The 26,692-nt window shown below is 43.9% G+C and overlaps 1 protein-coding gene across 2 annotated transcripts in view; it reads right to left on the bottom strand.

The window, feature by feature from the left end:
• slc29a1b (solute carrier family 29 member 1b) overlaps positions 1-19,585 on the bottom strand; it is a 40,406-nt gene extending 20,821 nt beyond the window's left edge. For both annotated transcript variants that reach the window (XM_013131359.4, XM_013131360.4), the window contains exons 1-7: positions 19,533-19,585; positions 16,592-16,667; positions 16,364-16,445; positions 15,870-16,045; positions 10,837-10,976; positions 2,656-2,790; positions 1,630-1,727 (exon numbers count right to left, since the gene is read on the bottom strand). In XM_013131359.4, coding sequence (XP_012986813.1) covers positions 1,630-1,727; positions 2,656-2,790; positions 10,837-10,976; positions 15,870-16,045; positions 16,364-16,445; positions 16,592-16,617 — 657 coding nt within the window. In that variant the 5' untranslated portion in view covers positions 16,618-16,667; positions 19,533-19,585. The remainder of the gene's footprint in view (positions 1-1,629; positions 1,728-2,655; positions 2,791-10,836; positions 10,977-15,869; positions 16,046-16,363; positions 16,446-16,591; positions 16,668-19,532) is intronic.
• Positions 19,586-26,692: the final 7,107 nt, after the last annotated feature.

Genomic DNA, 26,692 nt, shown 5'->3' with positions numbered 1-26,692 from the left:
AGGTTTGTATACCCTTGGAAACTTGTTAATATATGTACCATTTGTAAAAAAAAAAAAAAAACATGAGTGAGCAGGCAAAACGTCTTATTTTTTATGGGATTCACATTCAACGGTAGGTCATAACAGAATAGCACAATCATAAAACAAAACATGGCAACAAAGGAAAAAAAACCTGTTCAAAAGTCTGAAATACTCTTAGTTCTTAAAACTGTGTATTGCCCCCTTTAGCATCAATGACAGCGTCCAGACTTTTGTAATAGTTATCTATGAGGCCCCAGATTCTTGCAGGTGTTATAGCTACCCTTTCGTCTTGGCAAAACTGCCTCCAGTTCATGGCAACTCCAAAACCTTCACCTTTTTTTAACCACTGGAGGGTCAACTTAGCCTTGTGCTTAGGGTCATTGTTGTGCTGGAATGTCCAAGAGCATCCCATGCGCAGATTTCGTGCAGAAGAATGAAAATTGCCAATATTTTCTGATTACATGCTGCATTCATCTTGTTATCAATTTTCACAAGATCCCCTGTGCTCAAACACCCCCAAAACATCAGTGAGCCACCACCATGCTTCACAGTGGGGATGGTATTCTGTTCACAATAGGCCTTGTTGACCCCTCTCCAAACATAGCGCTTATGGTTGGGACCATAAAACTCTATTTTGGTCTCGTCACTCCAAATGTGTCAGAAGCTGTGAGGCGTGTCAAGGTGTTGTCAGACATATTATAACCAGGCTTTATTGTGGCATTGCGCAGTAAAGGCTTCTTTCTGGCAACTCGACCATGTAGCTCATTTTTGTTCAAATATCGTCGTATTGTGTCTTTTTCCAGAGCAGCCTATGGGTTTTTCTTTGTATCTCGAACAATTCTTCTGGCAGTTCTTGCTGAAATCTTTTTCTGGTCTACCTGACCTTGGCTTGGTATCAAGAGATCCCAGAATTTTCCACTTCTTAATAAGTGATTGAACAGTACTGACCGGAATTTGCAAGGCTTTGGATATCTTTTTATATCCTTTTCTATCTTTATAAAGTTCCATTACCTTGTTACGCAGGTCTTTTGACAGTGTTTTTCTGCTCCCCATGGCTCAGCATCTAGTTTGCTCAGTTCTACACGTGAGAGTTAACAAACTCAGTGACTATTTATACACAGACACTAATTGCAATTTAAATTCCACATGTGTGGGAAATTCACCTTTAATTCCCATTTTAACCTGTGTGTGTCACTTTGTGTGTCTGTAACAAAGCCAAACATTCAAAGGTATGTAAACTTTTGATCAGGGCCATTTGGGTGATTTCAGTTATCATTATGGTTTAAAAAGGAGCCAAACAACTATGTGTTAGTAAATGGCTTCAAATGATCACTATCTTTAAATAAAAAACTCATTTATTTTGCATGATCAGTCATATTTTCAAAATCAATGCCAAAATTTCACAATTTATGCCAGGGTACGCAAACTTATGAGCACCACTATTTATGTTCTCTCAGAAACTGAATTTATATAAAATAATACAGTATTCCCCTATTTGTTTGCATAAAACATGTCTAATTATCTATGATGTTTATTTTATAAAGACATTTTTGCTTATCGTTAGCAATGATGCCAATCATTTTGGAGATTTAATAACTCAGTTATTACCAGTTTATGGAGGGCCACATAGGACATTATGGCCAATATTATCACTGCACAGGCTGTAATGAAGTATCCAAAAGCAGCATCATTTATCTCTGAGCCACCTGGTGAAAGTGAGTGTAAGAGACACAGAGAGACTTTAATTGTACAGCCATTTGAAATGTAACATTATTGAAATGTGAAGAATTATTAATGGGTATAGTAAGATGCTATGAAATCATTGCATTAAAATCTCTAGTAGAAAATAATCACTCTGGCCACAGTTGATATTTATTGATATTCTTATCAATATTATAATACTTAAAGCTACAGAGGCAAGAACTACAACCCTGTGTAAAATGTAAAGAAAAACAGAAAACAATGATGTGCAAATCACATGGCATGGGTAGCTTGCACTTCTGTGAAGGCACCATAAATGCTGAACAATATATAAAGGTTTTGGAGCAACATGTGCTGCCATCCAGACAACGTCATTTCATGCAAGGCCTTGCTTATTTCAGCAGGACAATGCCAAAACATATTCTGCATGTATCCCAACAGCATGGCTCTGTAGTAAAAGGGTCCTTGTGCTAAACTGGCCTGACTGCAATCAAGATCTGTCCCCTATTGAAAACATTTGGCACATTATGAAATGACAAATACAGCAAAGGAGACCCCGAACTGTTGAGCAGCTGCAATCCTATGGGCATGTACATTTCTCAGTTTCAACATTTGATATCTGGGTATCTTGGTACTATTTTCAGTTAAATGTAAGGATAAAGGATTTGCACATAATTGTATTCTGTTTTTATTGGCATTTTATGCAGCATCCCAACTTTGTGGAAATGGGTTGTACGATGTTGACCAACCTTCTTAATTTTAAGCACTAAATAAGCATATCATCTTATAACATGCCAATGGACACTTTATATTACTCTATGAATTTAGTGTACCCCTGATGTTGATTTTGGAAAGCCACAGTTGGCGTGTGTAACAGTGTTGTCTCCACATGCTCCCAAAAATATTATAATGGATGTATATTCTGTAACTCACTTGCAATAGCACATATCATGGAGAAGGCAGCAAAAGTGCCTGCAAGGCCTTGCCCACTCATGATGGGGGTGGTGTATTTGGTGGGCAGTAAGCCGGCCATGCCAAACAGACTGCCCTGCAGGATAGCTCCAAATGCTGAAGGGGAGGTAAAAAATGAAACAGAAATCAGTCATAATTCTGATCCAAAGCTTGTCACATCAAAAAGGATAATTTTTAGAGGTGCAGTTTGAGATTATTTAAGAATTTTCTTAAAAACTTTATTGCAACTGAGTTAATACATATTCTGCCAGAATATTGAGTTTTATCTGGCTAACCTAATCAGATCACTATTCAATCACATTCAATCAATAAACATGTCAAACCTAAAGGGGTAATCAACACAAAATCACGCCTGTGAAATATATTTAAAATAATATACAAATATAACAACCATGTAGAGTGCTATTAAACTAAAAATAATTGATAATTATTTACTGAATTATCATATCTTAGTTACTTGAGTTTAAGGTCTATTTACACAACGAGAGAAAGAATAAAATGCTAGATATACCTATCTTAGTTTGCATAATACTTTCCATATTATTTGATTTTACACTGGCATGTTCGAGACATACTACTTAGGATTGTGTTAGTCAATAAAGGAACAATTGGGTGATATGCACACTGCAAATAGCAAGCAAGTTTATTTATATAGCATAGCACATAGAAGCAATTCAATGTGCTTTACAAAGAAAAATATAAAAATATAATTGCATAAAAACAAATACTCATGTGAACACAACATCATAATAAGAAAACATAGATTAAGAAAACAGAATTAGAATAAAAACATGATAGAAACATCGGAAGCTATAAAAGCTGTGCGGTTAAGTTTCAGCGCTCAGGCATAGGCGTGTGAAAAGAGAAATGTTTTTAACCTGGATTTAAAAATGTATACGTTTGGGGCATGTCTAAGATTTTGTGGTAGTTTATTCCAGTTGTGTGCAGCATAACTGCTAAATGCAGCTTGACCATGTTTAGTTTGGATTCTGGGCTCTACAAGCTGACATGTGTTCATGGATCTAAGAGCCCTCCTCCGTTTATTTTCTCAGTTAAACATATCAGAAATGTATTCGGGGCCTAAACCATTCAGTGATTTATAAACTAAAAGCATCACTTTAAAATGTATTCTGTAACTGACTGGAAGCCAGTGCAAAGATTAATGTGCTTTGTTCTCTTGGTCATGGTTAACATTCTATCAGCAGCAATCTGAATGAGCTGCAGCTGTTTTACAGTCTTTTTGGGGAGCTCAGTTAAAAGGCCACAGTAGTCAACCCTACTAGAGATAAAAGCATGGATGAGCTTCTCTTGGTCTTTTTGGCACACCAAGCTCTTGATGCTGGTGATGTTTATAAGTGTCAGCTTTGATGACTGTTAAATGTGAGGTCTGAGTCTATCAGAGCACGAAGATTATACACTTAGTCCCTGGTTTTTAGTGCCAGAGAATCCAATCCATTTCACTTAGGGGTGTACACACTTTTGTTGCCAGCGATTTTGACATTAATGGCTGTGTGTTGAGTTATTTTGAGGGGACAGCAAATGTACACTGTTATACAAGCTGTGCACTCACTACTTAACATTGTAGCAAGGTGTCATTACTTCAGTGTTGTCACATGAAAAGATATACTCAAATATTTACAAAAATGTAAGGGGTGTACTAACTTTTGTGAGATACTGTATGCCTACACGTGAAATAATTGAAAAACTACCTGGATATTTAGAGCAGGAGATCAAAATTAGTGATAACACCATAATATATACAGTACAGGCCAAAAGTTTGGCCACACCTTCTCATTCAATGCGTTTTCTTTATTTTCATGACTATTTACATTGTAGATTCTCACTGAAGCCATCAAAATATGAATGAACACATATGGAATTATGTACTTGTGTGAAAATAACTGAAAACGTCTTATATTTTAGATTCCTCAAAGTAGCCACCCTTTGCTTTTTTGATAGCGCTGCAAACCCTTTGTGTTCTCTCAATTAGCTTCATGAGGTAGTCACCTGACAAATGGTTTTCACTTCACAGGTGTGCCGTGTCAGGGTAAATTAGTGGATTTTTTTCCCTTATTAATGGGGTTGGGACAATCAGTTGTGTTGTGCAGAAGTCAGGTTGATACACAGCCGACAGCCCTATTGGACTACTGTTAGAATTCATATTATGGCAAGAACCAATCAGCTAAGTAAAGAGAAACAAGTGACCATCATTGCTTTAACCAATGAAGGTCAATCAGTCCGGAAAATTGCGAAAACTTTGAGTGTGTCCCCAAGTGCAGTCGCAAAAAACATCAAGCGCTACAACGAAAGTGGCTCACATGAGGACTGCCCCAGGAAAGGAAGACCAAGAGTCACCTCTGCTGCTGAGGATAAGTTAATCCGAATCACCAGCCTCAGAAATCGCAGGTTAACAGCAGCTCAGATTAGAGACCAGCTGAATGCCACACAGAGTTCTAGCAGCAGACACATCTCTAGAGGAGAGGAGACTGCGCAAATCAGGCCTTCATGGTCAAGTAGCTGCTAGGAAACCACTGCTAAGGAGAGGCAACAAGCAGAAGAGATTTGTTTGGGCCAAGAAACACAAGGAATGGACATTAGACCAGTGGAAATGTGTGCTTTGGTCTGATGAGTCCAAATTTGAGATCTTTGGTTCCAACCGCCATGTCTTTGTGCAACGCAGAAAAGGTGAACGGATGGATTCTACATGCCTGGTTCCCACCGTGAAGCATGGAGGAGGAGGTGTGATGGTGTGGGGGTGCTTTGCTGGTGACACTGTTGGGGATTTATTCAAAATTGAAGGCATACTGAACCAGCATGGCTACCACAGCATCCTGCAGCAACATGCCATCCCATCCGGTTTGCGTTTAGTTGGACCATCATTTATTTTTCAACAGGACAATGACCCCAAACAAAAGGCTGTGTAAGGGCTATTTGACCAAGAAGGAGAGTGATGGGGTGCTGCACCAGATGACCTGGCCTCCACAGTCACCGGACCTGAACCCAATCGAGATGGTTTGGGGTGAGCTGGACCACAGAGTGAAGGCAAAAGGGCCATCAAATGCTAAGCATCTCTGGGAACTTCTTCAAGACTTGGAAAACCATTTCAGGTGTCTACTTCTTGAAGCTCATCAAGAGAATGCCAAGAGTGAGCAAAGCAGTAATCAGAGCAAAGGGTGGCTACTTTGAAGAAACTAGAATATAAGACATGTTTTCAGTTCAGTTTACACTTTTTTGTTTTGTACATAATTCCATGTGTTCATTCATTGTTTTGATGCCTATTAATATGCCAATTAATTCACTATTACAGATATATCCTACTGAAGACACACAGATAGAACCCCTGGACCTATCAGAAGGTATACCGCTGTACATAGGCGTAAATCCCGGGGGGGACAGGGGGGATATGACCCCTCATCCTGAGGAAAACTATGATTTGTCCCCCCCAAATATAGACATGTAAACATAACTGTAAATGTAATTTCAATAATAGTAATAAGACACAATGAAAGCACTTATGCTTAATATAGACACTGATAGAATATGGGCATGAGGAATTTAACAAAGTGCATATGAGCTGACTAACTCTGAACAAAGTACAATAGATGGGACGTGGTGCTGGGCCCTTTTACTGATGAACCCCACACATCCTGTCCATACCTCCTGATAGGAGCTTTCCATGTGACTGTCAAAGTCTCTATGAATAGACCCATGGACCGTAGGTTGGCACATACCATTGTGAGGAAGCCTGTCTTTACGTGATGATATGCATGTATTTTAGTTCTATTCTCTTGTTAGAGAAGTGGTACTTCGTTATCTTGGGCTATATGAGGTACGGTATCGCAAGCAGTTGGTATCCACTATTCAGGGGCCCCACACAACCTGATAAGTGTGTGGAGCCAGGGACTCAAAAGGGGACAGTACCAGGCAATGTAAGGTTAGGATATAGAATGCATGTATGTGATTGGAAGACAGACAGATATTGGAGGGGATGTGCTGGAGGATAATGTACTGTGTAATGATTGGCTATGACTACTGACTGCCCCCTATGTGTATTGACATGAAAGACTGTGTTAACTTTGTAATTATTGGAGAACATGTAAGAACTATGGAATATCAACATCTTGGACTCATGCAAAATTAAGATTAATGCAACCGACTTCTGGTTGCATTAATTTTGTTAATGGATCAAGAATAGACAGAATCTAACAACACTTAATAGCGGGTTTAAGTTTTTAAAAATTGTGACATCCCCAGGGTTTGATCCACCAGCCCCCAGCCCTCAGCAGTTGCACATCTTACAGGTACAGTGCATGTGTGGGAAACTGATGGTCTGTCGTTGACTTCGATTAAGTAGTCAAAATGAAGGATATGTTAGACATTTCTTTACTTCTACCACTCAATACAATAAAAAACATATCTAACCTTCACCAGCCTTCATTTTCTCTGCATTGAATGACAGGTCACTCGTTATGTTAGCTAGCGGTTAGCTAATGTTTGCTAGCAAGCTACAATAACATGAACCAGCTTTTGCAGCGGTTTGAATTTATTTAAAACCAGGCCAACCTTTTTGTAACAATAGTCTTTTTTGATTGATGACTGGATAAACATTTCTCAAATTACATACATACATACATCTTCTTCCGCTTCATCCGGGGCCGGGTCGCGGGGGCAGCAGTCTAAGCAGAGATGCCCAGACTTCCCTCTCCCCAGACACTTCCTCCAGCTCTTCCGGGGGGACACCGAGGCGTTCCCAGGCCAGCCGGGAGACATAGTCCCTCCAGCGTGTCCTAGGTCTTCCCCGGGGTCTCCTCCCGGTGGGACGGGACCGGAACACCTTTCCAGGAAGGCGTTCCGGAGGCATCCGAAACAGATGCCCAAGCCACCTCAGCTGACCCCTCTCGATGTGGAGGAGCAGCGGCTCTACTCTGAGCTCCTCCCGGGTGACCGAGCTTCTCACCCTATCTCTAAGGGAACGCCCAGCCACCCTGCGGAGAAAGCTCATTTCGGCCGCTGTATCCGGGATCTTGTCCTTTTGGTCATGACCCAAAGCTCATGACCATAGGTGAGAGTAGGAACGTAGATTGACCGGTAAATCTTGAGCTTCGCCTTGCGGCTCAGCTCTTTCTTCACCACGACAGACCGATACATTGACCGCATTACTGCAGAAGCTGCACCGATCCGTCTGTCAATCTCCCGTTCCATCCTTCCCTCACTCGTGAACAAGACCCCTAGATACTTAAACTCCTCCACTTGAGGCAGGCACTCTCCACCAACCTGAAGTGAGCAAGCCACCCTTTTCCGACTGAGGACCATGGCCTCGGATTTGGAGGTACTGATTCTCATCCCCACCGCTTCACACTCGGCTGCAAACCGTCCCAGCGCATGCTGAAGGTCCTGGTTTGAAGAGGCCAACACGACAACATCATCCGCAAAGAGCAGAGACGAAATCGTGTGGTCCCCAAACCTGACACCCTCCGGCCCCTGGCTGCGCCTAGAAATTCTGTTCATAAAAACCAGGCCGTTACATGATATCTGGATTGGACCGTAGAAGGGCAACAACCCAGCTGCAGGACCAGTATCTGCTCCTTTGTTCGGGGAGGAACACTGCCACAGCCCTACAAAATGACCTCAAACAGGCTGATAGTGTACAAGTTTCTGACCAAACTGTCAGAAACGGACTCCATGAGGGGGGCATGAGGGCCTGACGTCCTCTAGTGGCACCTGTGCTCACAGCCCAGCACTGTGCAGCTCGATATGCATTCGTCAGAGAACACTTGGCAAGTCTGTCACTGGCGCCCTGTTTTCTTCACAGATGAGAGCAGGTTCACACTGAGCATGTGACAGACTTGAAAGAGTCTGGAGAGGCCATGAGGAACGTTATGCCACCTGCAACATCATTCATCATGACTGGTTTGGTGGGTCATTGATGGTCTGGGGAGGCATATGGTCTTGGAGGGTGGCACAGACCTCCACGTGCTAGCCAACAGTACCCTGACTGCTGTTAGGTACGAGGATGAAATCCTCAGACCCATCGTCAAACCTCACGCTGGTGGAGTGGGCCTTGGGTTCTTCCTGGTGCAGGACAATGCCCGGCCTCATGTGGCCTGAGTGTGTAGGCAGTTCCTGAATGAAGAAGGCATTGAGGCCATTGATTGGCCCTCTATTTCCCATGACCTGAATTCAATTATGAACCTCTTGGATGTTATGTATCGGTGCATCTGACACCACAAAGTAGCACCACAGACTGTCCAGGAGCTCACTGATGCTCTGATCCAGGTCTGGGAGAAGATCCTCTAGGACACAATCTCATCAGGAGAATGTCCAGACGTTGTCAGTAGAACATACAGGCACGTGGGGGTCATACACACTCTTAAGTCACATTGTGAATTGCTGTGATGAAATTCACGCAAGATACAACAGTCTGTGATTTTAAATGTTTACTTTTATTTTCGTGTGAGTTTGAATCCTGGTGATTTTGGGTTCCATTGACCATTGTTACGTCATTTTGTTCTCAACAAATTACACAATGTTCAGTAAAGATTTTGATCTTTAATATCTTTCCATCCTCGAGAACCGGTGTCTAAAGTTTTCCTTAATTTTTTGGAGCAGTGTATTATTCAATCTTTAATTCATTAATAATGTATGCTTCAGTCAGTTAATACTATTATCAATGTTATAATTGGGGAGTTTTTAACTAGAAAAATACAAAACACAATTTATGGGATGTGTAAAATTTATCTTCTGGGCTATAATCAAATTTTCAGGACTAGGAAAGTACTAAGCTTATCTGTAAGACCAGCACAACATGAGACAATTACAGATTTTTCTGTTATGAATTCGAAAAGATGTAAAAAGTGTTCTTTAAAACCTTGTTTGTACACACTGGTGTCATCATAATGGGATGTGTAAAATATGATTTCAGTAAAATTTGAGTAGGCAATGGTAAATTATAAAAAATGTCATGCTCACAGTTTTTGTTACTGAACATTATTGTCAGTGACAAGTCCAGTAATTGTATACCTAACAACACTTGTAGTGACTATCATAGCCTAAATGTCCATTAGCCACTTGGTTAATTGGTTATGGTGATGCTTGTCTCATTACGTGCATTAAATCAATTCAAGCCATGATTTAGTTTGATGTTCCATTTAATGTAATTTCATAAAGTTTTAACAAATTACTTTGATATTGTTACCGTAGTGCTGAGTGATGGTTTAGAGAGAAAATAATCCTGTAGTGTTAGCTGTAAAGTAACATGGTGATAGCGGTAAGAAACCATAAGCTCCCATAACCAAGAACAAATCAAACTTCCCACACCTGGCCATTTATCACAAAATACCCACCTCGTGACATAAACGTGACTGACACCTAGTGCCCTGGAAGAGTGACATCCCAAAACAACTAGGCAATACAATACATGAAATGGCTCCTACAACACTTTTTACTGAAATTCTCTATACAGGGCAATATCTCTTCCAAGAGGGAACACTTTGGGACTCCCCCTCTATACCAAGCTGGACAGAGGCTGTGTGGTTACGCAGAATTTCAAATGGCGTAAATGAACAGCACACTGGACCTGCAAAACAACCTTTTGGATATACAGATGAACTTCCAATTGCTCACAATTTAAAATGTATATATGTATATTGTAAAAGAAAATGTAAATTGGTCCAAAGTTCTATAAAGGTTTTTAAACTTGTACATGTGCATGGGACAATTGATATACGCCCACCTAGTATTCAAATTTTTATCACAATATATTTAAAAACAGAAGGTTCAGATAGCAGTAGTTGTACTAGTAGTTGTAATACCTGCTTGTAATAGTATTTGATTGTTTTTATTTGTTTTAATAAAATGTTTAATTGACAGGTGTGTTTTTTCAATGTCATTATATCTCATTATATCTCTGTTCAAATTGTGCAGGTATCTGGATTTAATTTTGATTCATTTCCATCTTCATTTCATTTTGCTTCATTTGACTACACCAAATGTACTTGCTTGGTAGGTGTAACTACTGTGTAACTATGTGGGAACAGACACCGCTTTTAATTACAGCCCTCTTCCCTTGTAACTAAAATATTAATGTTAAAAAGTGGAAGGTATGGGTCAGAATGGGTCCATAGCAAAGCCAGAAACACTCACAGTTTATGATGATAATCTTGATCATGGTCAACGTGAAAAAGGGAAGGGGTGCCATCTCTATTTTTACCAAGATGGCTGTCAGAAGAAAAACCACCAAAATGACTCCCAGGCTGCCCATGACCCGAAAGTTCTGAGGAATCCTGTGAGTTAGAGAGTCACTGTCAAAAATCTTAGGTCTTTCTAATGCAAATTACAAGTTTGTATCTCGCCTAAATAATGTTACACTATTGAGCAGAGTAGTATGTGCTGGCCTGGCTAGGCGTTCTTTATAACTGCTGGAACTATGCTGGAAAAGAACATTTGGGAAAATATATACAGTGAATATAAAAAGTCTACACCCCTGTTATAATGCCAGGTTCCTGTAATGTGAAAGAATGAGACAAACATAAATCATGTCAGAATTAATTCCACCTTTAATGTGACCTATAATGTGAAGAATTCAATTGAAAAACAAACTGAAATCTTTGAGGGCATGGCATGGCATCTTCTTCCGCTTATCCGGGGCCGGGTCGCGGGGGCAGCAGTCTAAGCAGGGATGCCCAGACTTCCCTCTCCCCAGACACTTCCTCTAGCTCTTCCGGGGGGACACTGAGGCGTTCCCAGGCCAGCCGGGAGACATAGTCCCTCCAGGGTGTCCTAGGTCTTCCCCGGGGTCTCCTCCTGGTGGGACGGGACTGGAACACCTTCCCAGGAAGGCGTTCCGGAGGCATCCGAAACAGATGCCCAAGCCACCTCAGCTGACCCCTCTCGATGTGGAGGAGCAGCGGCTCTACTCTGAGCTCCTCCCGGGTGACCGAGCTTCTCACCCTATCTCTAAGGGATCGCCCAGCCACCCTGCGGAGAAAGCTCATTTCGGCCGCCTGTATCCGGGATCTTGTCCTTTCGGTCATGACCCAAAGCTCATGACCATAGGTGAGAGTAGGAACGTAGATTGACTGGTAAATCGAGAGCTTCGCCTTGCGGCTCAGCTCTTTCTTCACCACGACTGACCGATACATCGACCGCATTACTGCAGAAGCTGCACCGATCCGTCTATCAATCTCCTGTTCCATCCTTCCCTCACTCGTGAACAAGACCCCTAGATACTTAAACTCCTCCACTTGAGGCAGGCACTCTCCACCAACCTGAAGTGGGCAAGCCACCCTTTTCCGACTGAGGACCATGGCCTCGGATTTGGAGGTGCTGATTCTCATCCCCACCGCTTCACACTCAGCTGCAAACCGTCCCAGTGCATGCTGAAGGTCCTGGTTAGAAGGGGCCAACACAACAACATCATCTGCAAAGAGCAGAGATGAAATTGTGTGGTCCCCAAACCTGACACCCTCCGGCCCCTGGCTGCGCCTAGAAATTCTGTCCATAAAAATTACGAACAGAACCGGCGACAAAGGGCAGCCCTGCCGGAGTCCAACATGCACTGGGAACAAGTCTGACTTACTGCCGGCAATGCGGACCAAGCTCCTGCTTCGGTTGTACAGGGACCTGACAGCCCTTAGCAAAGGACCCAGGACCCCATATTCCCCAAGCACCCTCCACAAGATGCCGCGAGGGACACAGTCGAATGCCTTCTCCAAATCCACAAAACACATGTGGATTGGTTGGGCAAACTCCCATGAACCCTCCAACACCCCGTAGCTGGTCCAGTGTTCCACGGCCCAGACGAAAACCACACTGTTCCTCCTGAATCCGAGGTTCTACTATCGGCCGTATTCTCCTCTCCTCTTCTTAAAAAGAGGGACCACCACCCCGGTCTGCCATCCCAGAGGCACTGTCCCCGACCACCACGCGATGTTGCATAGGCGTGTCAACCAAGACAGCCCCACAACATCCAGAGACTTGAGGTACTCAGGGCGGATCTCATCCACCCCCGGTGCCTTGCCACCGAGGAGTTTCTTGACCACCTCAGTGACTTCAGCCCGGGTGATGGACGAGTCCACCTCTGAGCCCTCATCCTCTGCTTCCTCAATGGAAGAAGTGACAGCGGGATTGAGGAGATCCTCGAAGTACTCCTTCCACCGCCCGACGACATCCTCAGTTGAGGTCAACAGCTGCCCATCTCTACTGTAAACAGCGTTGGTAGGGCACTGTTTCCCTCTCCTGAGGCGCCGGATGGTTTGCCAGAATCTCTTCGAGGCCAGCCGATAATCCTTCTACATGGCCTCACCGAACTCCTCCCAGGCCCGAGTTTTTGCCTCCACAACCACCCGGGCTGCAGCCCGCTTGGCCTGTCGGTACCCGTCAGCTGCCTCAGGAGTCCCACAAGCCAACCAGGCCTGATAGGACTCCTTCTTCAGCTTGACGGCATCCCTTACTTCCGGTGTCCACCACCGGGTTCGGGGATTGCCGCCTCGACAGGCACCGGAGACCTTACGGCCACAGCTCCGAGCGGCCGCTTCGACAATGGCAGTGGAGAACATGGTCCACTCGGACTCAATATCTCCAGCCTCCCTCGGGATCCAGTTGAAGCTCTGCCGGAGGTGGGAGTTAAAGATCTCTCTGACAGGAGACTCGGCCAGACGTTCCCAGCAGACCCTTACAGTACGCTTGGGCCTGCCGAGTCTGTCCAGCTTCCTCCCCCGCCATCGGATCCAACTCACCACCAGGTGGTGATCAGTTGACAGCTCCGCCCCTCTCTTCACCCGAGTGTCCAAGACATACGGCCGCAGGTCAGATGAGACGACAACAAAGTCGATCATCGACCTGCGGCCTAGGGTGTCCTGGTGCCACGTGCACTGATGGACACCCTTATGCTTGAACATGGTGTTCGTTATGGACAAACTGTGACTAGCACAGAAGTCCAATAACTGAACACCACTCGGGTTCAGATCAGGGGGGCCTTTCCTCCCAATCACGCTCCTCCAGGTGTCACTGTCGTTGCCCACGTGGGCGTTGAAGTCCCCCAGTAGAACAATAGAGTCCCCAGTCGGAGCACTTTCCAGCACCCCTCACAGAGACTCCAAGAAGGTCGGGTACTCTGCACTGCCGTTCGGCCCGTAGGCACAAAAAACAGTGAGAGACCTATCCCCGACCCGTAGGCGCAGGGAAACGACCCTCTCGTTCACCGGGGTAAACTCCAACACATGGCGGCAGAGCTGGGGAGCTATAAGCAAACCCACACCAGCCCGCCGCCTCTCACCATGGGCAACTCCACAGAGTGGTGAAGAGTCCATCCTCTCTCAAGGAGTGTGGTTCCAGAGCCCAAGCCGTGCGTAGAGGTGATCCCGACTACCTCTAATCGGAAACTCTCAACCTCACGCACTAACTCAGGCTCCTTCCCCGCCAGCGAGGTGACATTCCACGTCCCTAGAGCTAGTTTCCGTGTCCAGAGATCGGGTTGTCTAGGCCCCTGCCTTCGACTGCCGGGCCCCATGGGGGAAGGCCCGGCCACCAGGCGCTCGCATACGAGCCCCAACCCCGGGCCTGGCTCCAGGGTGGGGCCCCGGCTGCGCCATACCGGGCGACGTCACGGTACTCATAATTTGATTCATCATTAAGGGGGTTTTGAAGGGGAAGGGGGTTTTGAGGGGAAAAAATAAAATATAAAAAACTGGTTGCATAAGTGTGCACACCCTTAAACTAATATTTAGTTGAAACACCTTTTGATTGTATTGCTGCACTCTGTCTTTTTGGGTAGGAGTCTAATAGCCTGGCACATCTTGATGTCTTCTTTGCAAAAGCACTCCAAATCTGTCAGATTGCGAGGACATCTCCTGTGCACAGCCCTCTTCAGATCAACCCACAGATGTTCAGTTGGATTCAGGTTTGGTCTCTGGCTGGGCCATTCCAAAATGTAAATCTTCTTCTGGTGAAGCCATGCTTTTGTGGATTCGGATGTGTGCTTTGGGTCGTTGTTGTTCTGAAAAGTGAACTTCATCTTCAGCTTTCTAATGGACGCCTGAAGGTTTTGTGCCAAAATTGCCTGGTATTTGAAACTGTTCATTATTCCCTCCACCCTGACTTAGGCCCCGGTTCCAACTGAAGAAAAACAGCCCCTTTTGGAATTATGGCCAAAAATTTCAACCTTCGTTTCATCAGACAATAACACATTTTCCCATGTGCTTTTGGGGGACTTTATGTAAATTTTTTCAAACTTCAGTAGGGCTTTGATGTTTTTCTTTGTAAGAAAAGGCTTCCATCTTGCCACCCTATCCCATAGCCCATTCATATGAAGTATATGGGAGATTGTTGTCACGTAGCACACAGCCAGTACTTGCCAGAAATTCCTGCAGTTCCTTTAATGTTGCTGTAGTCCTCTTGGATGACTCCCTGAGCAGTTTTCTTCTCGTCTTTTCATTAATTTTGGAGGGACGTCCAGTTCTTGGTAATGTCTCTGTTGTGCCATATTTTCTCCACTTGATTATGACTGTCTTCACTGTGTTCCATGGTATATCTAATGCTTTGTAAATTATTTTGTACCCTTCTCCTGACTGATATCTTTCAACAATGAGATCCCTCTGATGCTTTGGAAGCTCTCTGCGGACCATGGCTTTTGCACTGAGATACAACTAAGAAAATGTCAGGAAAATCATACTAGAACAGCTGAACTTTATTTGTGATTAATCACTCACTTTAAATGATGGCAGGTGTGTAATGACTTCTATTTAACATGAGTTTGAATGTGATTGGTTTATTCTGAACACAGCCACATCCCCAGTTATAAGAGGATGTGCACACGTATGCAACCAGGTCATTGTAAGGTTTTTACAAAGATTTCAAAAAAATATATATAATTGAATTGTTCACATTATAGGTCACATTAAAAGTGTAAAAAGTTCTGACATGATTTATCTTTGTCTCATTCTTTTACATCACAAACACGTGGCATTTTAACAAGGGTGTGTAGACTTTTTATATCCACTGTAGTGTATCTGAGACTGTAACTTGGGTTTACATATTAGTGTTAAAAGGGTATAATTTAAACACAAAGGAAATCTAAACATGCCTGCTTGTCCATAATTTTTTTTAGATTGGACATTTAGAATATTACTTTCATACATTTTGTGAAGGACAATATTTATGTAGGCTGGTGGGCAAACCTCTGATGCAGTATTGAGTTGAGACAGGTGAAGGCCAATAGAGGCAACATGGCACAAAGCGTCATAACGTTATTGAACTTGGCCTCCAAAAGGCTACGGTGGTGCCATTCTCCACTGGTCACATTGACTGAAATGGCTTCCATTTGGGAGGGGTCTCTCAGACGGCTGGTAAAATACTGTGGCAAAAGAGAACAGACAGTTAATTTTAGGTCATTTTTAATGAATGATGTTAGGCCATGCACCATGAAGCTGGCTGCTATCCCTTGGTAGTGGGTGAAATAAAATACAATGTAATGTAGTGACTTGAGCACTTGGAAAATGCTATTCAAATCCAATTCATCATTCATTATAAAATCCACTTTAGAAATAGAAGAGTATCAGCAGTTCTCTGAATTGTCTGAATTGAGAATAATACAGTTCAATAAAAGCTCTGGCATAACTGTAAGATATTATTTAACTGGTAATGCTTAAAATGGGTGAAAAATCTGCTATACCATGGTTGCGGTCATAAAAAAGTTCCAAGGTAGGAGAGTTCCTAAGCCCAAGATGAAAAAGATAAACCACACACCATTGTTTCTGTTGAGTGACAGAGAGAAAGGGTTACAATCCTTATTGATAACCTAAAAATTATTACTATACAAATCAGATTAAAAAATTTGAAGTTTGGGGTAGATATTTAATTATGTAATCATAATTGTTGACACAAAGATACTGCTACTCACATGTCTTTAAGTTCGTGGACTTCCATTATTTCTCTTAAGTAATTTCTATCACCTTTACCACAGCTCTGTATCAAAACTGAAATAAATAGCATTGATTCAAACATCTCATGTCCTTTTTACTTGTTTAGATATTTAAAGAATACAAGCACATACATTATTGCATATTCTATTAAACACTTAAAAGAACAATGACATAGACTAGAGGGTTTCAGGACATCTAGAATTATTAAACATGTTTTAATGGACTTTGACACCTTAATTAGTGGTATTGCATTGCCAGTCCTTAAAAAGTGTCTAAAATGAACAATTGTCTGAGATTCTGGATATCATTCAATAACATACTAAATAATAGGGCACAGGGATTTGCTCAAGTACAATGTAAGATTAATATTTACATTTACATTTAACAGAATTAGAGGCATTAGACAGAGAAGGTGTGAAGCAAAATGACAATAAGAGATGAAATACTTAATTAGATGATACAAAAAACATTGTATCATCTAATTAGTCCCTTAGTCATCAATACCTAATTCTTGTTCTAGAAATAAGGACATTCTAAGAACTCAAGATGTTGACTCCTCCCAGTTGTCAACTATGTGCGCATTTTAGCAGCTGATAGTGACTAACTGGTGCTATCTCAATGTCTGCTCCAGAATGTGTGGTAGCCCCTTGACACCCTTGTTCTCCCTATACGAAATTAAAATGTATAAACCACACTATCTACTTAATAATTGTTAATAATTCAGTTTTCATTCACGTGATTGCTCTGACAACCTGGTGGGCAAAATATTGTTAAAACATGGTGGCTAACACTGGAAATTCTATGGAGATGTGCACTACCCAGTCAAATTGTCTACTTTTTCAGCCCATGAGTGTTTAGATCACTTCAAAAAACATGAAAAACAAAGGTATGCAAACAAACTGCAAGTCTTAGGCACTTGTGACCCATATACAGCACTTGCTGCGTTATTTACATTGTTAAAAACAACGACATCTCTGCCAGAGTGGAACTTTGGGGATGTGTACATATACCTTGTGGAGAATCCATCCCCTTACGCAAACTGATATCAAAATGAAAGCATACAAAACTTGCTTTAATGTACAGCTATCTGTACACTTGATCAGGTTGAGTCAATAATGCAAGTGTTTGGAGGTGAAGGAGAAAGTATTAATTGTCAAAGTGAAGTTGAGTGCTAATTTACCTAAATTACCGTTGGTTCTATGGGTGGTCATTGCAGCGTAGCACAGCTAGTATAACACCGAATCTTGTACAAATGTACCAATAATAATATACACGTTTTCCCAATATTAGGAAAACTATTCCTACTGTTTAAATGACAGCCTGGTTAATCAAGGAGAAGGTTGGATTGGTGTGATTTTCTCCTGTATTAACTTTGTCAATACAGCTCTGGAAAACATTAATAGACCAATGCAAAATTATCAGTTTCTCTGGTTTTACTATTCATAGGTATGTATGTATTACCCCTTAATATTATGTTATCATGCTTATCTTTTTTTTTCCTTTGTCATTGGAAAAGACAAATAATTTTCAGTCTATTTGATTCTGAAAATAGATAATCACTGTAGTATGTCCCTGCTACATTAAGTGATTAACAAATTATTTGCATTGCATGCAGGGGATGAAGTGCATTAAGGCAAGTCAGTAAGGGCAGAACAAACGTTATGATGTTTAGATGTGAAGAAATGTTGCTACTTTTTCAGGACCTGCCTATGCCCATAGCCATCTCTGCGCTAGTCTGGGGACCATAATTGGGATCTGTCAGAAGAGAGGCCTCTAGGCATCTCTGCACAGATGCTTCTTGTTTTTCACAATTAGAGGCATCCGTACATCGTCACCTCTAATTGGGGATCCAATTTATTCAGCCTGGGCCAGACTGTGTGGATTATTGTTTGTGCTATGTGCCTCAGTTTTTGGTTGCGTCTTTCTTTTGTTTTCTGTTGAGCCGTATTAATGGTATCTGAACTACAATGGCAGACTTGGCCTCCTTGTTGTTATTTCAAAAGCAATTTCAAAATGAAACATGAAAATATTAGTAAACAAATCTATGCTTGATAATGTAGAAAAAAATCTAAGTTGAGGCTCTTAGATAATGCCATGAAGAATATACAAATGCAATTTGCTGTGAATATTTGAAAATGTGAAAAAGCTATTTCAAAATGAAACTTTAAAATATTAGTAAAAAATCTGTCTGATAATTTGTGAAAAATCTAAAGTTGCGGCTCTTAAATAATGTTATGGACACACTTTGCAGTGATTTTTTTATGAATATGTCCACTTTTGAAATATATATGTCAAGTTATAAGCTACCCACTGTATCATTAAAAGCCTTCGTTCTGAGGACTGTACTTTTTCCCCGGTCCCTAAGTTGTCCGTTCGCCGGCATGTAGACACAGCCTTGTTCGAACTTGGTGGTTGGCAGACCAAAGACAGTTTTACTGGTACTTGGGGCAGTCAAATGTGTAAATCTGAAACTCTTTACCACAGTCAATAGGAGTTGTTAAAAAGACAGAGACAGCCAATGAGGACTCATATTTAAGTGCTTTGATTTTCATTCTCCTTTTCCTTAAACTACTACGAATTGGAAGCATACTCAAATACACTTGAATTAGTTTAAAATGTTTGTTTCATTTTTTTATGGCTGGCCTTTCTTCCACCATGTGAACACATTTGTCTGACCAGCATAAATAAAAAAGGAAGTAACTGAAGTTACATTGCATGTTTCAGCAGGTCTTTTTTCCTGTAGACAGATTGAACTTTGTTCAGTAAACTATTTTGTTCAGCATACTGCCATTATTTTGTCATTCCTCATGAGTGTGTGAGCTTTCCAAATATAGAGGAATGATATCTGAAAATGATACCCAAAAGTGGACCCAAAGTTGATTTGGCAATTTAATAAAAGTAAAATTGTTAAAAACTTACTTGCAAATGTCCGTCAGAGCTATGTTCCCCAGCGTGAGATATCTCAAAAGCTGTTGGTCAAAGATCAATTAGAGGCCTTATCTGAAATGCTCTCTGTTCATTGGGAGTGGTAAAAAGACAGCAACACCGATAATGACTAACTTTTATCTGCTTTACTTATGTTCTCCTTTTACTTAAACTACTATGAATTGAAACATAAATTTTTGTAAATATGTTTGTATTGAATTAATAAGTTTTGGCTAGTGAACCCTATACCTTATGTTGTGCAATGACTAAAACAAGACACTAAACAACTCAAGTTCTCAATAATCTGAAATTGTTTGACAATCATTAATTGTGTAAACAAAACAAAGTAAATTGAAGATATTCATACTGTATCTCAAGTTACAAAAGGTTTCAGCCTTTCTGTCTTTGTGTTTCAGCCCAATATGCTTTGGAAAATTCATTATGTAACCCTTTCCTGATATATATTTTGGTCCCATGACCCCCAGGCCAACAAAGAATACAAGAAAGTTTGAAAGTAACATTCAACATGTAATAACAACTGACATAACTTGTGATGATACCATCATAACACATAAACACTACCGTTCAAACATTTGAGGTCACTTAGAAATGTCCTTGTTATTGAAAGAAATTGTTTGTGGAAAATAACCTCAAATTGATCAGAAATACAGTGGAGACATTGCTAATGTTGTAGCTGAAAATAGCTGGTTTTCAATGGAATAACTACTGTGGATATAATTAGTCTACACACCCCTGTTAAAATGCTAGGTTCTTGTGATGTATTAGAATCATGTCAGAACCTTTTCCAACTTTAATGTGACCTATAACATGAACAATTCAATTGAAAAACAAACTGAAAAAAACCTGGCATTTTAATAGGGGTGTGTAGACTTTCTACATCCACTGTATAACATAGAAATGATAATCACCTGAGGGTGGTGCCATGGGTGGTGTGAATGAGATGGCTGATGGAGTTTTGGAGGCAGTGGACTGTTGCCTGCTGAACTGGGCTGTAGAGGGAGAACATTTTTCATTAACCATCAGTAGTACTTTTGAACAAACATTTCAAAAAAAATTGTTACCGGAGGTAGCTTTTTTACTTATGGCAGGGACACTAGACTATGCTGTATGACCAGGGGAGTTGGAGGAGGCTGATGGTGCAGAGGCGGCCATTTTGGTGGAAATGGACAGGGGGCAGGTGTGCGTCTTGGAGGTAGAAAAAAACCGGAGACGATGGGCTGGAATGTCACGGTTGTGTGTAGGCAGGACACGAGGTGCAGAGCTAACAAACATTCTTTAATGATTATTTTGGCACACAAAGAAAACAAACAAAGGAGCAGTACAAACCGTAAACTGAGAAGCCGCAAAACACCACACTAACTCAAACAATGATAGACAACTAAGGAACACACAGGGCAACTTAAATAGGATCCACAATCAGAGGCAATAGGGCTGCGTGACGCTCTTTCCCCCCTTGTTCAACCCACTCATTCTCACACCTCTCTAGGTGTGTGTAGTCCTCCCCGGTGAGGCATGTGCCCCAGGTAGGGATGGGGCCTGGGGTTGCAAGGGGGGGTAGGGAGGGTAGAGAGGGATTGGATATTGTTTGTGCCACTTTTGTGTAAACGTCTGATTTATGGCTTTAGGGATTGACCTTTGAGTTGTTTGACCGGAAGTAAAAGGTGATTATGGAATTAATAATTTATCGATTACGTCAAAAGGTTAAAAGGGGTAATTTCCGGACTTCCCAGATGTCTTTTAGGAGGGGTGGTTTTTATGAGTTTGACCTAGGATGTTTGGATAATAAAAGTGATTTATGTATATGTTTTCATAGGTGTATAAGGTTTTTTAAATGTGTTTCTCACAGGAGGGAGATGGGGCTATGGTTAGGGAGGGTCTGTGGCCTTCTCTGAGGAAGGTGGGCTGGTCAAGGGGGGTTAGGGTGATGGGTAAAGGAAGGGAGGAGCTGGTCAAGGGTTTTATGAGGCTGCCCCGGATGTGCGTCTGTGTGCGTGTGTAGATATAGTATAATGACTAGCTTTAGAATTTCCCTAGGATTCTGTAACTTCTTTTAAGATTTATAAAAAGGGTTTTTAAAGCATAATGAAAATAATAATAATAGCTTTGGTACTGAGCGATACCCCAGCGACCAGATACACCCTGACTTATGAAGTAAGCCATAGAATGTAAGAAAGAAAAGTAGAAGACTATGTTCCAGAAATATTTGAATCACCAAAGAAACATTTCTTCAATTTGTATAGAAATTGTCTCTCTCGTTCTGCTTGTGCCTTATCCCTTGTGCTTTCGCAAAATAAATCGACAGTTGAGTTCCGCAACTGGAACCACCAACCCCTGGTCCCGGTGTTCATTACACATACAAGCAAATTATAACACAAACACAGTACATTTTAATAATATAAAGAGGTCAGCTCTGGGATGAAAATGATTACAAGTAAACATAAGTAATGAGAATATTTGGTACCAAAGAATGTGCAGGATACCAAATAAATCGAGGTATAACATCACATTTTCAAGCCAAGTGGTAATAGTTTAGACTAGAGTAAAGCTCTAGAGTAGAATAGACCATTATAATGGCATTGCTGACCTGGAGCACAAGATTTACACTGTGCTGCAATAAGATCTGTGACTCTTGTATCTGTGATAAACAAAACTTGACATACATATACATATATATATATATATACATACACTCACCTAAAGGATTATTAGGAACACCATACTAACTGTGTTTGACCCCCTTTCGCCTTCAGAACTGCCCTAATTCTATGTGGCATTGATTCAACAAGGTGCTGAAAGCATTCTTTAAAATTGTTGGCCCATATTGATAGGATAGCATCTTGCAGTTGATGGAGATTTGTGGGATGCACATCCAGGGCATGAAGCTCCCGTTCCACCACATCCCAAAGATGCTCTATTGGGTTGGGATCTGGTGACTGTGTGGGCCATTTCAGTACAGTGAACTCATTGTCATGTTCAAGAAACCAATTTGAAATTATTCGAGCTTTGTGACATGGTGCATTATCCTGCTGGAAGTAGCCATCAGAGGATGGGTACATGGTGGTCATAAAGGGATGGACATGGTCAGAAACAATGCTCAGGTAGGCCGTGGCATTTAAACGATACCCAATTGGTACTAAGGGGCCTAAAGTGTGCCAAGAAAACATCCCCCACACCATTACACCACCACCACCAGCCTGCACAGTGGTAACAAGGCATGATGGATCTATGTTCTCATTCTGTTTACGCCAAATTCTGACTCTACCATCTGAATGTCTCAACAGAAATCGAGACTCATCAGACCAGGCAACATTCTTCCAGTCTTCAACTGTCCATTTTTGGTGAGCTCATGCAAATTGTAGCCTCTTTTTCTTATTTGTAGTGGAGATAAGTGGTACCCGGTGGGGTCTTCTGCTGTGGCCCATCCGCCTCAAGGTTGTGCTTGTTGTGGCTTCACAAATGCTTTGCTGCATACCTCGGTTGTAACGAGTGGTTATTTCAGTCAAAGTTGCTCTTCTATCAGCTTGAATCAGTCGGCCCATTCTCCTCTGACGTCTAGCATCAACAAGGCATTTTCGCCCACAGGACTGCCGCATACTGGATGTTTTTCCCTTTTCACACCATTCTTTGTAAACCCTAGTAATAGTTGTGCGTGAAAATCCCAGTAACTGAACAGATTGTGAAATATTCAGACCGGCCCGCCTGGCACCAACAACCATGCCACGCTCAAAATCGCTTAAATCACCTTTCTTTCCCATTCTGACATCCAGTTTGGAGTTCAGGAGATTGTCTTAACCAGGACCACACCCCTAAATGCATTGAATCAACTGCCATGTGATTGGTTGATTAGATAATTGCATTAATGAGAAATTGAACAGGTACCATGCCATCTTCTTCCGCTTCATCCGGGGCCGGGTCGCGGGGGCAGCCCAGACCTCCCTCTCCCCAGACACTTCCTCTAGCTCTTCCGGGGGGACACCGAGGCGTTCCCAGGCCAGCCGGGAGACATAGTCCCTCCAGCGTGTCCTAGGTCTTCCCCGGGGTCTCCTCCCGGTGGGACGGGACCGGAACACCTTCCCAGGAAGGCGTTCCGGAGGCATCCGAAACAGATGCCCAAGCCACCTCAGCTGACCCCTCTCGATGTGGAGGAGCAGCGGCTCTACTCTGAGCTCCTCCCGGGTGACCGAGCTTCTCACCCTATCTCTAAGGGAACGCCCAGCCACCCTGCGGAGAAAGCTCATTTCGGCCGCTGTATCCGGGATCTTGTCCTTTTGGTCATGACCCAAAGCTCATGACCATAGGTGAGAGTAGGAACGTAGATTGACCGGTAAATCTTGAGCTTCGCCTTGCGGCTCAGCTCTTTCTTCACCACGACAGACCGATACATCGACTGCATTACTGCAGAAGCTGCACCGATCCGTCTGTCAATCTCCCGTCCCATCCTTCCCTCACTCGTGAACAGGACCCCTAGATACTTAAACTCCTCCACTTGAGGCAGACACTCTCCACCAACCTGAAGTGGGCAAGCCACCCTTTTCCGACTGAGGACCATGGCCTCGGATTTGGAGGTACTGATTTTCATCCCCACCGCTTCACACTCGGCTGCAAACTGTCCCAGCGCATGCTGAAGGTCCTGGTTAGAAGGGGCCAACACGACAACATCATCTGCAAAGAGCAGAGACGAAATTGTGTGGTCCCCAAACCTGACACCCTCCGGCCCCTGGCTGCGCCTAGAAATTCTGTCCATAAAAATTACGAACAGAACCGGTGACAAAGGGCAGCCCTGCCGGAGTCCAACATGCACTGGGAACAAGTCTGACTTACTGCCGGCAATGCGGACCAAGCTCCTGCTTCGGTTGTACAGGGACCTGACAGCCCTTAGCAAAGGACCCAGGACCCCATATTCCCCAAGCACCCTCCACAAGATGCCGCGAGGGACACAGTCAAATGCCTTCTCCAAATCCACAAAAAACATGTGGATTGGTTGGGCAAACTCCCATGAACCCTCCAACACCCCGTAGAGGGTATAGAGCTGGTCCAGTGTTCCACGGCCCGGACGAAAACCACACTGTTCCTCCTGAATCCGAGGTTCTACTATCGGCCGTATTCTCCTCTCCAGAACCCTGGCATAGACTTTCCCGGGGAGGCTGAGAAGTGTGATCCCCCTATAGTTGGAACACACCCTCCGGTCCCCCTTTTTAAAAAGAGGGACCACCACCCCGGTCTGCCATCCCAGAGGCACTGTCCCCGACCGCCACGCGATGTTGCACAGGCGTGTCAACCAAGACAGCCCCACAACATCCAGAGACTTGAGGTACTCAGGGCGGATCTCATCCCCCGGTGCCTTTTCACCGAGGAGTTTCTTGACCACCTCAGTGACTTCAGCCCGGGTGATGGACGAGTCCACCTCTGAGCCCTCATCCTCTGCTTCCTCAATGGAAGAAGTGACAGCGGGATTGAGGAGATCCTCGAAGTACTCCTTCCACCGCCCGACGACATCCTCAGTTGAGGTCAACAGCTGCCCACCTCTACTGTAAACAGCGTTGGTAGGGCACTGTTTCCCTCTCCTGAGGCGCCGGATGGTTTGCCAGAATCTCTTCGAGGCCAGCCGATAGTCCTTCTCCATGGCCTCACCGAACTCCTTCCAGGCCCGAGTTTTTGCTTCCACAACCACCCGGGCTGCAGCCCGCTTGGCCTGTCGGTACCTGTCAGCTGCGTCAGGAGTCCCACAAGCCAACCAGGCCTGATAGGACTCCTTCTTCAGCTTGACGGCATCCCTTACTTCCGGTGTCCACCACCGGGTTCGGGGATTGCCGCCTCGACAGGCACCGGAGACCTTACGGCCACAGCTCCGAGCGGCCGCTTCGACAATGGCGGTGGAGAACATGGTCCACTCGGACTCAATATCTCCAGCCTCCCTCGGGATCCAGTCGAAGCTCTGCCGGAGGTGGGAGTTAAAGATCTCTCTGACAGGAGACTCGGCCAGACGTTCCCAGCAGACCCTTACAGTACGCTTGGGCCTGCCGAGTCTGTCCAGCTTCCTCCCCCGCCATCGGATCAAACTCACCACCAGGTGGTGATCAGTTGACAGCTCCGCCCCTCTCTTCACCCGAGTGTCCAAGACATACGACCGCAGGTCAGATGAGACGACAACAAAGTCGATCATCGACCTGCGGCCTAGGGTGTCCTGGTGCCACGTGCACTGATGGACACCCTTATGCTTGAACATGGTGTTCGTTATGGACAAACTGTGACTAGCACAGAAGTCCAATAACTGAACACCACTCGGGTTTAGATCAGGGGGGCCGTTCCTCCCAATCACACCCCTCCAGGTGTCACTGTCGTTGCCCACGTGGGCGTTGAAGTCCCCCAGTAGAACAATAGAGTCCCCAGTCGGAGCACTTTCCAGCACCCCTCCCAGAGACTCCAAGAAGGTCGGGTACTCTGCCCTGCCGTCCGGCCCGTAGGCACAAAGAACAGTGAGAGACCTATCCCCGACCCGTAGGCGCAGGGAAACGACCCTCTCGTTCACCGGGGTAAACTCCAACACATGGCGGCAGAGCTGGGGAGCTATAAGCAAACCCACACCAGCCCGCCGCCTCTCACCATGGGCAACTCCAGAGTGGTGAAGAGTCCATCCTCTCTCAAGGAGTGTGGTTCCAGAGCCCAAGCCGTGCGTAGAGGTGATCCCGACTACCTCTAATCGGAACCTCTCAACCTCACGCACTAACTCAGGCTCCTTCCCCGCCAGCGAGGTGACATTCCACGTCCCTAGAGCTAGTTTCCGTGTCCAGAGATCGGGTTGCCTAGGCCCCTGCCTTCGACTGCCGCCCGATCCTCTTCGCACCGGCCCCTTATGGTCCCTCCTGTGGGTGGTGAGCCCACGGGAGGGCGGCTCCACGTCGCCCGTTCGGGTTGAGCCCGGCCGGGCCCCATGGGGGAAGGCCCGGCCACCAGGCACTCGCATACGAGCCCCAACCCCGGGCCTGGCTCCAGGGTGGGGCCCCGGCTGCGCCATACCGGGCGACGTCACGGTACTCATAATGTTGTTCTTCATTAAGGGGGGTTAGAACCGCTCTTAGTCTGACCCGTCGCCTAAGACCTGTTTGCCTTGGGAGACCCTACCAGGGGCATAT

This window comes from Esox lucius, chromosome 9 (genome assembly GCF_011004845.1).
Source record: "Esox lucius isolate fEsoLuc1 chromosome 9, fEsoLuc1.pri, whole genome shotgun sequence".
Lineage (NCBI taxonomy): Eukaryota > Metazoa > Chordata > Actinopteri > Esociformes > Esocidae > Esox > Esox lucius.
The sequence above is the reverse complement of the archived record's forward strand: the minus strand, read 5'-3'. Positions and strand labels throughout refer to the sequence as shown.